Consider the following 14,137-nt stretch of genomic DNA (forward strand, 5'->3'; position numbering starts at 1 on the left):
TTCATACCACCTGTCTATGTTCCTATAAAGTTGTCACGGTTTATTTATTGATTTATGAAAGTTCCTTGTATAGTGAGATAATTAGCCCTTGTAACGTGCTCCAAATTTTCCTCAGTTTGTCACCTGGCAAAACACTTAATAAAAGTAGCTTCAGTATTCATTTATCAACATCTTTCAAAATGTTCATCTTCTCATTTTCAATTAATGTATATCTATATGTTTTCCTTAAAGTTATAAAAATTAGGTTTCACACTGTGTAAACACTATTATGATTCCAAATGAACCATTAGCTCATTATAAACAAACAGGCTTAATTTTCTCAGTTCAGCAGCCAAGGAAGGACAAAGAGCAGCATAAATTTTTTTAAGCGACTGAATCGTTGCTTCAGAATTTCACATCCACCTTTGCAACCTGTTAGCCATGTGTTTTTGTCCAAGTGTATTCCCGGCTTGAGCCACGGTTTCTTTATATGGAAGAACAGAATCACCATCCTTGCCTCAAAACATTTTCCCCAGAGGAAGTCAGATGAGGTAGACAAAGTAACTGGCATATGTCTGGCCCTCAAATAAGTGCTCGAACATGTGCCCAGTCACATTCACTGTGCTGCCCTTTCTCCACTGAATTTTAGATAAGAAAAAATATTATGACAACTCTCCTGTCCAAAGTCACCCACCTGTCCAGAAATTAAATATCTGCCTCACAGTACAGAAGAGGAATTAACTCCTAAAAACTCTCGCACCTTCTCATAATCCCAGGCAGACAAATGGGCTCCTTGTTGACACTGGAACTGCGCTGTCGGATCCAGCTGTTGTCATTGTGAAGAGATGTTCTCTTCCTCATTTCTTGAAGGATTTGCTGTCTCTCTAACTCTGCTTCTGACGGCACCTGTTCCTTCTTGGAGCTCCTCTGTGATGAGCTAGTGCTCCCAATTCGGTCTAAATATTTACTGCTTCCTAAATTAAAAACATATCAAAGACTGCAGGATTAGCTATTATTTAAAAAAAAAAAAAAAAGGAGGTTGGATAGTGGATAAATTTCCAAATACAATGTAGCAAAAAATATGACATTGTGCACATATGGTAACATCAATTCTCAATAAGACTGCTGCATGGGAACACAGAAGTAAGTCCGCTATTCCTGCGAATTCCAGTTCCACACCCAGAGGCACGTCACAGGTGCACCCAGAAAGACTTAAGGAGGCTTCCCAAAAAGGAAACAACCAGCATTGATTTCAGTGCTAGTAAGCTTCAAAATGATCATCTAGAAATACTTTCTCTTCCGCTTCTCTTTCCTCATGAAATTAAATCAATCAAACACATGCTCGTCGAAAGCTTGCTGTGACACGCTTTCAAAAAACATACACTCTCCCTGGGGGGAGGAAGATATATATGCCTGCATCTCCAGCTGACATGACTCAAGTCTTCCTGAGTGTAAGTTCTAGAATAAGTCATGGCCAAATTGTAGGAATAAGAGCACATTCTATCACTGAAATAGCTTTTGTGAAATTGAAAAATAGTCAAGTAACCCAAATGCTATCCGAGGAATGTTATCAGATTTGTTTGTCCTCTAAGAAACTGACAAAGCCAGAATTTGGATGCTGAATATATGAATGACAATTAAGTGAGGTTTTATCCTGAAGGCTTTGTCGCATTGGATAAGCTGATTAATTTCTGATTTGGGTAAAACATCCATAACTTTGAAGTATTTTCCCCCTTTCAACTTGGATTAGGAAATTTCATCTCAGGATTTGTTTCCTTTCACTCTCCACATTTACTGCTGTTGTCATTTTTTTCAAAATTCATGGCGCCTCTCTGCATTGGTGAGCAGTGAAAAAGGCCAAAGTTTTCTCATACATACCTACATTTACATTTGTGTATGCATACAGCTATCAATTTGGTCAGGTGTTTTTTTTTTTTTTTTTTTTTTTTTTTTGAAAGAGAGAGAGAGAGAGAAAGGGAGGGGCAGAAATAGAAGGAGGCACAGATCCGAAGCAGGCTCCAGGCTCTGAGTTGTTAGCACAGAGCCTGACGTGGGGCTCGAACCCACAAACCTGTGAGACCATGACCCGAGCCAAAGTCAGACTCTTAACTGACTGAGCCACCCAGGCACCCCTGGTCAGATTTTTTTTTTTTTCAACGTTTTATTTATTTTTGAGACAGAGAGAGACAGAGCATGAACGGGGGAGGGGCAGAGAGAGAGGGAGACACAGAATCGGAAACAGGCTCCAGGCTCTGAGCCATCAGCCCAGAGCCTGATGCGGGGCTCGAACTCACGGACCGCGAGATCGTGACCTGGCTGAAGTCAGACGCTTAACCGACTGCGCCACCCAGGCGCCCCAAGGTCAGATTTTAAATTAAACATTTTCTATTTTAGAAGTGCCTTATTGGCATAACTGAGTCTTTCAATAAAATACTTCATTTCGTTAGTTCCACTGCCTGCTACTCAGGAGCTTTACAGTTAGTAAAGGGAAGAAAGCAAACATTGAAGATTGAAGTACTTAAAGTTTGATTTTAATTGTGGCTAGGGCAAATTCAGGGGGGAAAGAAACTCAGAGATCCAAACAAGTAAGACCAGAGGAACAAGATCAGAAAGCATGTGATAAACTGGGAACTGGGAAAGAAAAAATTTTGGTTTAAGATAAGGGTTCCTGCCAGGAAAGACAGCATAACAGCTGGAAATTTACACTAGGACCAGATAATGGAAGGTCCTATGTGTTAAGGAGAAGGAGGTGATCATAGAACCTAACAAACTAAATTCTATGGGCTTTAACCAGAGGTTACAAACTAGACCAATTAGGGCTATAGATGTGTTGTTTGGCTCACAGAGGGTTTTAAATTTTGTTTATCCTTGTCAGCACTTAAAAGATTTTTTAAAAATGTGGATTTTCATTAACTTCTCTTTTACAACAGAAACAGTTGGCCCTCACAGGCTTGCATTCTCCCACAATGCCGCAGCAGGCTGGAGCTGGAGCTGGAAGCAGCTATCCATCAGTGGGCATGTCCACCAAATTCATCTCAATCCTCACCTGGAACTTCGATTCATTCATATAATCGGCCAACACCCTGCTTACCCAAAGACTGATATACAAACCCTGTTCTAAAATGATGCTTTATGCTTGGGGTTCCCCCCTGCTTAGTTATATAATTTCAGTCACATGCATTCCTTTTATTAATATTTTAGTTAATTTTTTAATGTTTATTTCTTTTTGAGAGAGAGAGCAAGAGCATGAAAGGGGGAGGGCAGAGAGAGAAGGAGACAGAATCTGAAGCAAACTCTGAGCTGTCAGCACAGAGCCTGACACAGGGCTCAAACCCACAAACCATGAGTTCATGACCTGAGCCGAAGTCAGATGCTCAACTGACTGAGCCACCCAGGCGCCCCACATGCATTTCTAAAAGCACACTTTATACTAATAATATCAGGTTCCAGCTCATTTTTCCCAAGTTAGTGAAATGATTATCATTTCAGACTTTGGGACACTTGGCACTTAAATGTACAATTTCAAGTTTATAAACAATTTTTAAGTCCCCTGGTATTCTGCAGAAAACTTCTCTGTCCCATTTCCTTGGCTGCAAGATGAAATCTATACAAAACCATCAGCAGCACTGAAAAATGCCCATATTTCATTAGCTATTTAAAACCATTTTAATCTCCCAGTACCCCCTCCATTATAAAGTAAAGCCAAAATAACCACAAGATAGTTTTGTTTTTATACACAAATGCTAAAAATACTTGGTATTTTAATTATGTAATCTTAATGAATCTGAAATATATTGACTTTTAAAATACCGATCATAGCGTGTGATAGCATAAACAAGCAACTGTGCTGAGGAATTTGGGGGGAAAATTCACATTTACCATTTTTATTTGTAGGGTAATCATCGAGTTCAGTAGTGGATCTGGATTTATTCCTACAACACAAAACACAACATGTTACAGACGTCTCATTAGGAACATCTTTTTTACATTTGTGATGTAAGAACACCAAAAAGATTGCTTTTTAAAGCAGTTGATTTATTTCCTATGTCTGTTGAGAGCAACATTTATTTTCATACTAAGGAATTTTTCATGTTGTACAAGGTAGCAGAAAACAGCGATGTCTCTAAATGAGAAAACAGCTTGATGTTTGAAGCAGATATAAATGTGAAGATCCTCTCCAGTTTGTAGGATGATTAAGCCTATGATTTTTGACCAATCTGTGTACTTTGATTCTCTTCCAGATCTCGATCTCACAGGCTATACCAGACATCTGTCATCAGATTACCTAACATCATACTGTCCCCCACTTCCTTCATGCTGCCCAAGGGTCAAGAAGTTGACTTTTTGGGCACTAGGGTACTTACTCCGAAACAGCCACTGACCAATGCTATCTTGGCAGTGCAAAGAGGTATTCACCCGTGCTGGCATAGGGAACCTAGGAAGTTACCTGACTTTGTAATGGCAACATTTAGGTTTCTGTATCAACCCATGCTGTTCTCATTCTCACTCTTTAAGCACAAGAACTCCAAATGATAGTGGTAATAACAAATAATATATGTTATCATACATACACATAACGTATGCATAGAGCATACATGTGCATATATACAACATATAATAATGTGTAGGACATAATAATGTATCACAGCTGTTAGCAACTTTCATGATGGTTTCATCTGTATTAACATAGAAAATACTTTTATTACGAGGTGTCCAGCCACACCTCTTAATGCCTCTCAGCCCATGCTGCATCATAAATGCCTAGCAGTGTTTTATACTTCCAGGAGTTACTGATTTTGCCTCTGCAATCTAATTATTTTCTCAAGGTAATAAGCCACATAAATAAAGATTATTTAAATATATAAGTAAATGCATATCTTTAAAAAAGAGAGATACACATTTTAATGATCCACAATTACCCAGAAACCTTCACTATAAATAAGGTCATCCATCGCTAAAACATTTTCTAGCTTCATGTCAGCCCATTACTACCTATATATTAATGTTCCCTATTGACTTGGAGTCCTACTCAATCATCCTCATTGCCCATAGAGATGACTCTTTCCATACATCTAAGGCAAACTTCCTAAAGAAGAAATGTCAGCTCTGAAAACACAAATTAATGGTCATACACTGGGTATTTATAGACAGAGTTCTATCCAGAAGTCCTTAATGGTTTCAGAACTGCAAAGCATTTTAAAGTTACTTTCAAACATTAAATTTAACATTTCAGGGAATTTTAAGACATATATAACATTTACTGGAATTGACTGGTAGTTCTAATCAGCCTGAGAGAAGGCCACAATTCTCATTTCAGATGTCCACACATGACTTCGAGTAAGCTTAGGCCATTGCATGTAACCTCGTTAAAACAAAAATTAAGGTAGATTGCCGAAGATGAACACACTTCTACCCAGCGTCCATTCCCCTGGCATTGTGGCTCCTCCTACATGGAAAGAGGTAGAGTTTTTCTCTCTTCTGTGAACTTGGGCTGGCCTGTGACTTTAGGTAATGGAATGTGGCAGAAGTGTTGGCGGGCTCGTTCAGAACCTAGACTGCAAGGAGCCTTGCATGCTTCTTCGCTTCCCTCTCTCTGCTCAGCCACCACGTACGTAAGACTGCACTGGCTTGCTGGGTCTTGAAAGACACATGGCCTAGTTGTCCTCACCATCCCAGCTGACAGTCAGCCAACTCCCCAAAGCAGAGCTGCCTAGTAAACCAGTAGCAGATGTATGAGGAGCCCAATCAATTAGGAGAACTGCCAATTAGAATCAGCCCCAAAATACCCACAAAACCATGTTAAATCACTAAGTTTAGGGGTAGCTGGTTACACAGCAAAAGCTAGTCCGTACAAAGATCAACCAGCAAGATCTTTGTATCCACCCCCCCCCCACACACACAGAAAAAGTTAAAGTAGTCCTACAAAACATCTAGGCAAGCCCTCAAATATTCATTTAAACCAATTATTCCAACCATATTACAATGAGATGTCCTACATACCTGTCACTAGGAAGCAACCCTGGGGATTTTTCCTCTCTCTTTGGTAGATCATAGGAATCAATTGGCCTAAAAAGATAGAGGAGTTTACGGTAAAACTATCAGACTTCAATGCCTTTCCTGAGCTTGAGGAATTGATACCAAAACAACGTTATTCTAGCCTCTTTATGAGACGGCCTCTGGATTAAAAACGAAACACAAGTATTTCAATCAAGCACTGCAGAAAGCAGAACTACTAATAGCATATTTTGCAATTTATTCATCCCACAGATGTATACCTGCTACTGTTCTAGGGCTGGGCTAGAGAAGCCAACAAAACAAAGAAGTATTAAACGTAATTCTTATGTTTCAGTGGGCAGGAAGGCCACAAACACTTAACATAAAGCATGGTATGTCGGGAAAAGGGGTGGGGAAAAGACACATATTTTAGATGAGGTATTCCGGAAAGTCTGAGAAGGTGACATTTGAGCAGAGACTTAAAGAAAATGAGTAAGACAAACAAATATGTGAGGGAAGACGTCTCCAAGCACAGGGACTGAGAAATGCAGAAGTCCTGGGGCAGGATGCATCGGAGAGTTTCAAGAAAGGAAAAGGAGGCCAGTGTGTCTGGAACAGACAGAGTGAGGGGAAGAGTAGTAGGAAGCTAGGTAGACCACAGGGTCAAGACCCAGCTCGTGCAAGCCTTCTAGGTTACTGCAAGGACTTGGGTGGTCTAACACAATAGAGAGCCATCTGAATAGATGTAAGCAGGGAAGTAAGGTGACAGGATCAGGTATACAATGTAAAGGGTTTCCACTGGGCTGCCTGTGTAGAGAATGGATGGTAGGGATCAACATAGTGCCTCTGGAGTGGGGAACGGATACAACCAAGCCAAGCCAATTTAAAATACGACAGTGCCCTTCGGCTGTGGGACAAACCTTCTATACTGGTATATTCTGACTGAAGTTTCCCTCTCTCTCTCTGCCTGGTGCTTGCGCTCCTGGGCCTCCGCCGGATGCCTCTTCTGCTCCTGCCCTTCCTGATACTGTGGCTCCTCCGGTGTCCTCTCCTTCTCAAGAGTTAGTTGCTCCTGCAGCTTCTTTCTCTGGTCCTCGTCCACACCCTCCTTTTGCTGCTGGCTCCTCTCCTCTTCTCCTGCTCGGGTTCCTTCCCGGTCGGAGGACTTGGACCCCTCACCCCAGGTGGCTTCCCAGCTGGCAACGGCAGGCTCCCGTGCAGTCAGAGAAATGCTGTTTGAGTTCAGGACCATCAGTTCCTAGGTGACCAGGGAGAACAAGAAACCCGTCCAAATCTGTGTCTTTCTATGATGTCATAAAGACAGATCTATAGTCAGTTTTAGAGACTTTATAGCAGTTGGCCTGGAATTCCACTTGGAATGATGGTAAAAGTTTCACTGCCAACAAAGCCACACATGGGTGACAGAGACAGAAGAAGACAAAGATGCAGTTAGAGTTGATTAACACAATTATTTAATGATACTCTAGAGAAACTAAGAGAAAGGTTGAAACATCAAAGCAAAATTCTGACAAATCAAAGCTCACTGTATTTTCCAAAGAGCTTGTGTTAAGTGAATATGTGGCCAAAGCCAGGTGAAATATAGTATCTTCCGTTTTTCAGCTAATTTCACCAAGACAGAGAACACAGCATACTCCAACACTACCTCATTCAAGTACTTGTAATTCTCTCTCTCAGCTTCCTGCTTAGCCCTTTGCCACTCTTCCCTGAGTTTCTCCTGCTCACGTTGATATTTTTCCTATAAGAAGAGACAGCATGTTAGTTAATTAGTTACTTGACAGGTTAATGATGTTAAACAGAATCTGTTTAACTAGCATTTTTTTCTAGCTCTACCATTCATCTCAATCTTTAAAGGCAGTGATATTATTTTAACCAATAGGACTTCCATCCCTAAAGTACAAAATAGCTTATTACATTGGGGTGTCTGGATGGCTCAGTCGGGTAAGCGTCTGACTCTAGATTTTGGCTCAGCTCATGATCTCATGGTTTGTGGGATCGAGCCCCACGTCAGGCTCTGCGCTGACAGCATGGATTCTACTCGGGATTCTCCCTCTGTCTCTCTCTCTCCCTTCGAAATAAATAAACTTAAACAAATAGCTTATATCAAATTAAAACACAGTCTGAGGGAAGAGTAGATACTCAGAATTGAATCTATAGCCACCCTCTACCACAGCTGTAATTGATTAGAGCCCCTTGCTAGCAAGGGGACTGGATTTCTCTGCAACAGAATAAGCACACAGCGTAAAGGGTGTTAAGTCCTTACAACCCATACACTTCCCACATGTAAGAATTCCACAAAACTGTAGTGCCTTATTCTAAAACATACACAGGGTAAATAATTATTTAAAAAGAGGGCTGGGAAAGTTTCAAAATAGAAATGTAATTAACACAAGATGGGCTACCTATCAAAAGATTTGTTAATTATGAGGTTATTAGCTTTTAACGTTTTTTTTTGTTGTTGTTTGTTTGTTTTAATTTGCTTCACGATGCTGGTTGACAGGGACCAGTTCCTGGGAGCCCATATATTTCTGCTCTACCTGCAGAAGGCGGTCCTGCTCCTTCTGCCACCGCTCCTGCCGCTTCCGCTCCTCCTCTTGATCCCATGCCCAGCGACTCGGGGCACTGAGGGTTGGAACTGGAAGCTAACCAGTCAGAAGAGAAGATGTGCAAACAAGGAAGAACATGTGACATCATTGAGTCGTCTACTGAAGCACTCTCGCTAACATGAATTATTCATACCACCCTTTGCCTAAGCAGTACCAGAGGAGGCTTGGCTTTTCATCTCAAAATAGGTCTTTCCAACTTGGAAAGACTGCTCCTTGATAAATTCTTATGCAACTGAAAATAAGCGATGCTACTCGGTGCTAATTCAGTCCCACCAAGGTCACCTTATTTATTCCAAAAACAAATGAACACTACTTACATCAGGAACCACAGAATCGGAGCTTCCTGTATTGCAGCATGTGGGAAAGGAAAAAGACAATAAGTTTTTTCATTTCTGTGAAATAATTCTTTTCAGAAAGTTTTACCAGCTGTTTGTATGCCAGTATACTAAGGGACATCAACGATTTTTTTTAAACCACAGCAGTATCTTAGTTTTTCTCTTTAATTTCATCTGCTTGTTTTTTACCTCCCAAAGTCAAAGTCATTTAAAAAGAGAGAGAGAGAGAGAGAGAGAGAGAGAGAGAGAGAGAGAGAAACTGTGGATGCCAAAGGTGAACCCTAGCTCCCGTTTCTACAGCTGAACTGATGGTGTGTTCTAAAGAGGTTTCGGGGTTCTTTTATGAATAGACTTGGTAGTATCTCATAGCTCAGCCTAATAGGGGGAAAAAAAAAGAATTTCAAGTGTTACAACATCTACAAATCAAAAATTTTACTTGCCACTGTTCAATTACGATGTGACAGCTCCCAATCACATTTTCCAAGTCTCCTTGCTAATAAGCAACTTTCCTTAAATAAGACCCCACAAAAACATGTTCAAGAAATCTTTCCCTTCCCTCTCCTATTACTTGAAGCACAGATATTCAACTTCATGTGTAAGGCTATGGGCCTAGTATCACTCTTTTTATTCGTAGGAGGACTACATAAATGTGGGTCTGTATGTAGGACAAGGATTATAAACAAGTAAGCAAGTTTCATGAAATGCATTATCATACAGTATTTATTTAATTTTCCTGAAACCTCAGCTGTCTGGTAAATTTATTCACTCGCACATTTTTTTTAAGAAAGCTGCTTTGAGACTTAGGAAAAAGTTCTTCCCTAAAATAGCCTGTTGAAGAAAAGTAAGTGAACATTAGAACAGAGCAAGAAAAGGAATTGTTTCAGTTTAGCCAGTTTGGGCTAGGAGTATCACACTGTTTCAATTAAATTACCACAGAAACACAGGAATTTAACAAAAATGTCAAAAACACGAAGGATACTGACACAAATAGACCTTGCACATGCATGGCTGATAAGCTATTCTTATTTATGGTCAAAAAAAGACACCTTAATTTGCCAAAGGCAGGCTAGCAGATCTAAAAAAAAAAAAAAAAAAAAAAAAAATCCATGAGTCCAGGAAGTATACTGTAAGACAAGTGTGTAAAGGATTTTTGATCATCTTAAAAGTAAGAAACAACAACATTTAGACACCAACAGCACACTACTCTCCGTGCCATTGCATCTCAAATGTTGGCTATTACTTTTAAGTTCTGGATAGCACAGCACAGCTGGAAATGCATTCGTGAGACAGGGCGTTAGACAGACGTGACAGGGGTAAGAAATGCCACACGCATAGCACATAAGGCAGAGCTGCTCAACTACACCAACACAGTGATTCTCAAGATGCACGTTGTTGGAAGTACAACCAAAATTTACATTTGATTTGCTTTAGAATCCACAGAGCACTCCTAGTAACACTCAGAGCCATCACCCCAATACTAATAAACAACTCTGCTCTTTATTAAGAGCACGGTCCATAATCAAAAATTAGAGTTTTTATAAATGTTCAACAATTGTATGTTGGTGTAATCTAGTAGTATGCAATTCGTAGGAAGCAGTAAGGCGTAAGTGAAGTTCCTCGTTTCTTACTGTCACCCAGTGGAAAGAAATAAGTGTGTGTTTAACAGCATCTCAATCTTTTAATTAGAAAACCAAAAAAAATTCACAGGTATACAAAGACACGCAAAGACCCATTACCACAAAGGTAGACCCATGAACTGTAAGAAAAGCCTGATGACCCTAGGAAAAGAATGGAAATGGGTTATGTTGCTTGGTCATGACAGCCAATTGAAAGGCTCAGTGCCCAGCACCACAGACGACTAGGAAAGAGTGGAGAATGGGAACAAGTCGATGAAAGTGCATGAATTGTTAGTTTGGTAGTTTACCTTGTTCAAAAAATTGTGATCGCCTTTTTAAGTTTTTCAAAGAAATAGGTTCAGATGCTAGTTGAAAAATACAAAAAAAAAAAAATCAATACCATGTCATTCATTTTAATCTCTCACCACTGGAAAACATTTGACTAATGTCTGCAGCACTAGTTTCAAAATGACAAAACTGATGGCCATAGAAGATATGGATTATTTCAATGTACAGAGACACATATTTTTAGAAGTCTATACTACATTCGGATTAGTAGAGGAACTAATTATTTCATTAATAAATTCTAGCAGATAGCATCATAGTTTCACAGAAGCCCCATGCTAGATCACACAGCTTTAGAGAAATGGACATTAATATGTTTTGCTAGGTTTAATCAATCCAAAGTCTAGAAGTCCAAGGAGAATTGTTTGCAACTAAGAGTTTTCACAGTATTAAGTAAAAAATGAACTGAAAAATAGTGGGGAGGAAGACAAGAAAATAAATTAATACCCAGAGAAAGACGAAATAAAAACAAATGCCCAAATTAAAATATTCTTCTATTTTGCCCTAGTAACATCCACTAACTTCAAGTAAATGGAGTTCAGTCCGGTAAAAAAAAAAAAAAAAAAAAGAGAGAGGATGAAAAGATACATTCTGACTTCTACAGATCTGTTGCAAGGTTATGGCAAATGATTATTACACTTCTGTTTATTCATAAAATGTAAATGAAATTATTACTTGACACTAGTTGGTGCTTACTTCTCTTAACAAACCCCTCAAATGACAGGCCAGCATACAGTGCCAGTCACTAATGACAAGTTCAGTGTCTTATTATCTGTTTGCTCTGCCTGAATAACTGGTAGAATAGGACCTGGGCATCTTGGATTTAACATCATAAATGAAAAATAAGTCAGGTAAGGGGCACCTGGGTGGTTCTGTTGGTTAAGCATCTGATTCCCGATTTCGGCTGAGATCATGATCTCACGGTTCGTGGCATGGAGCCCCGTGTCCATGCAGCGCAGAGCCTACTTGGGATTCTCTCTCCCTTTCTGCCCCTCCCACACTCGTGCTGGCTTGCACGTGTGTGCACACACCCTCTCTATGTCTCTCAAAATAAATAAACTTAAAAAAAATGTTAGGTTTGCTTACAAAACTTCTTTGATTAAGAATGCAGTATCAGACAATTAAAACACAGTCACTTGTAACCATCAGAAATTTAACACCAAAATAAGTCATCAATAAAGCGAAATTTACAAACTTGGTTTGGCTTTGACCATTATGAACCGGCAAATGCAGGTGCAAAGCCATCAAACTGCTATGAAGACCCAGCCCGACCAGAGCTTAGCTTCATGGTAAAAGGAGTTTTATCTCCTTTGGGTCTCTCTCTCCCTGCCTATGTGAACCAGATCTTTCTTACTTATTTTGTATGCTTAAGGAATAGCACATAGCATGTGGTGACAATTTCTTATGAACAGACAGAAGGAGGAAGAGAGCAGTAACTAACTCCCTAAAACAAGATCTCCCTAGATACTACGCCTGCCTTGTCATTACAAATGGGTACTTTTCGCTAATAACTGTTATTGCCGTTGCTCTACTAAGACTAGCTGCCTATGAACTTGTCCTTTTCACCACAATAAAGGGGAGCAGGAAACTTCATTCATCGTTTCAGATTTAACGAAGATTCCCTCTGCCAACATACCATTGCAAGAAGGCTAATGGCCTCAGGAAACCAGTCTTTCTTATTTGGCTTAGACACACAGGCACTCAAAGCTGCTGGGCATGCTGCCAAAGCGTTGTTTGCAGTTCCTGAACTATTCAAACCCTGGAACTGAATGCCTTTCCACCTGGCTGCAACTGGATCTGCGTGCTAACCTTTTAGTTTCAACTTGCATTGGGATCAGTTTTTCTTTGCCTCTATTCTGGCATTAATTTTTATAATAGCAAAACTTGAATGCTAGCGCTTCTATATTATAGTTACAATGGTGATGTTTACCTTTTGATTCAAAAGTATTACTTTCATCACGAATTCCATTTATTTCCTTGGATTCAGTATTCTGGAAAGGATAAAATGACAGTTAGCATCTATTTCCTCAACTGGACTTTGGGTTTAAATGATGCATATCCCATTAGTGAAAATATCTTAATAAGGTGAGTTTTTCAGGATATTAATGTATTCTTACAGCCTTTTACATAAATAGAAAAAAATTTTCATTATTCCTTAATATTTGTGGAAGGATTAATGACCATCTATCGATAAGCATGAATGACTTTAAATTCAGTCATTCCTTTTCCAAGAAACATGATATGCCAAATAATTAGTTCACTTAGCTTGTATTTATGACTAAGCAACATAAGCACATAAGATTCTTCAGCATTTAAGCATTTCTTACACAATGTAGCAGGAACTCCTTATTGACTAAAAGAGTATCTTAGATAACAACAACTATATCTAGGGAGTCGATATAAGCATTTATTTGAAATTTTAAATTTAACTGATACTTAGGAAAATGCCTAGACTGTAATTATTTTTCATCAATTAATGTCACTGAATATCTTTTAACCACACATCTAAGTCTAACCATCAAATTCACCTACATAAGAAACTAAATATGCTTCATGAGGTTTTAAAATAAGTACAGTAATTGTGTACAATTTACCTGTAAAGACTAAAGAAAGCATAGACAAATTACAGTGTATAATTTTACATTATTACTACTTCATATCCACAAAGATCTGAGGAATGGGCATAATGATGAAGATTGGTAAGAAATACCCGTAAAACAACAGTACAGGATCTTTTGATTTTACCATTATGTAACTATTATTCTATTAATAGTCATGCCATAGGATTGTCAAAAATACATTTTTACTCTCATTCCTATAAATTATCTTATTCAACTAATGGTTTTTAAAGTAGCATCAAAATGGTTCAAATAAATCCTTTCCCCCACCCACACAGACTTCCTACAGATACTTTGCTCTACACAAATACTCCCACTTCTCAAAATACTTACAGAATGCTGGAGGCTTTCCGAGAAATCAGTCGTTACTGACAGATTTGAAGATTTGTCTGAGTTGTAAATTCCAGAAGTTGTATCAATCCACTTTGTTTCAGGTGAACCTATAATTTTGGTAGCCATACTGGTGAGATTGAGGGTTTTATGCCGTGTAAATGGCAGGGAAGGTTGGTCTCTGCCCCAGTCTGATTGGCACATGGTGATCAAGAAATGAGTACACATAAATGTTGGAGTGGAAAGAACAAAGTTACTGAATGTACATATACAAAATGAACATGTAGAAGACATAC

General features: G+C 39.2%; 1 protein-coding gene across 19 annotated transcripts in view; it reads right to left on the reverse strand.

Moving 5' to 3' along the window:
- LMO7 (LIM domain 7) overlaps positions 1–14,137 on the reverse strand; it is a 201,600-nt gene that overhangs the window by 7,798 nt on the left and 179,665 nt on the right. For 11 of the 19 annotated variants that reach the window (XM_040487332.1, XM_040487323.1, XM_040487328.1 and 8 more), the window contains 10 exons: positions 13,845–14,032; positions 12,824–12,884; positions 10,857–10,913; positions 8,915–8,940; positions 8,529–8,633; positions 7,637–7,729; positions 6,894–7,231; positions 5,980–6,045; positions 3,859–3,911; positions 740–953 (listed from right to left, as the gene is read on the reverse strand). In XM_040487332.1, the coding sequence (XP_040343266.1) occupies positions 740–953; positions 3,859–3,911; positions 5,980–6,045; positions 6,894–7,231; positions 7,637–7,729; positions 8,529–8,633; positions 8,915–8,940; positions 10,857–10,913; positions 12,824–12,884; positions 13,845–14,032 (1,201 nt within the window). The remainder of the gene's footprint in view (positions 1–739; positions 954–3,858; positions 3,912–5,979; positions 6,046–6,893; positions 7,232–7,636; positions 7,730–8,528; positions 8,634–8,914; positions 8,941–10,856; positions 10,914–12,823; positions 12,885–13,844; positions 14,033–14,137) is intronic. The other 8 variants (XM_040487339.1, XM_040487342.1, XM_040487338.1 and 5 more) reach the window with 3 other exon arrangements.

This window comes from Herpailurus yagouaroundi, unplaced genomic scaffold (genome assembly GCF_014898765.1).
Source record: "Herpailurus yagouaroundi ecotype Mexico unplaced genomic scaffold, PumYag 164, whole genome shotgun sequence".
Classification (NCBI taxonomy): Eukaryota; Metazoa; Chordata; class Mammalia; order Carnivora; family Felidae; genus Herpailurus; species Herpailurus yagouaroundi.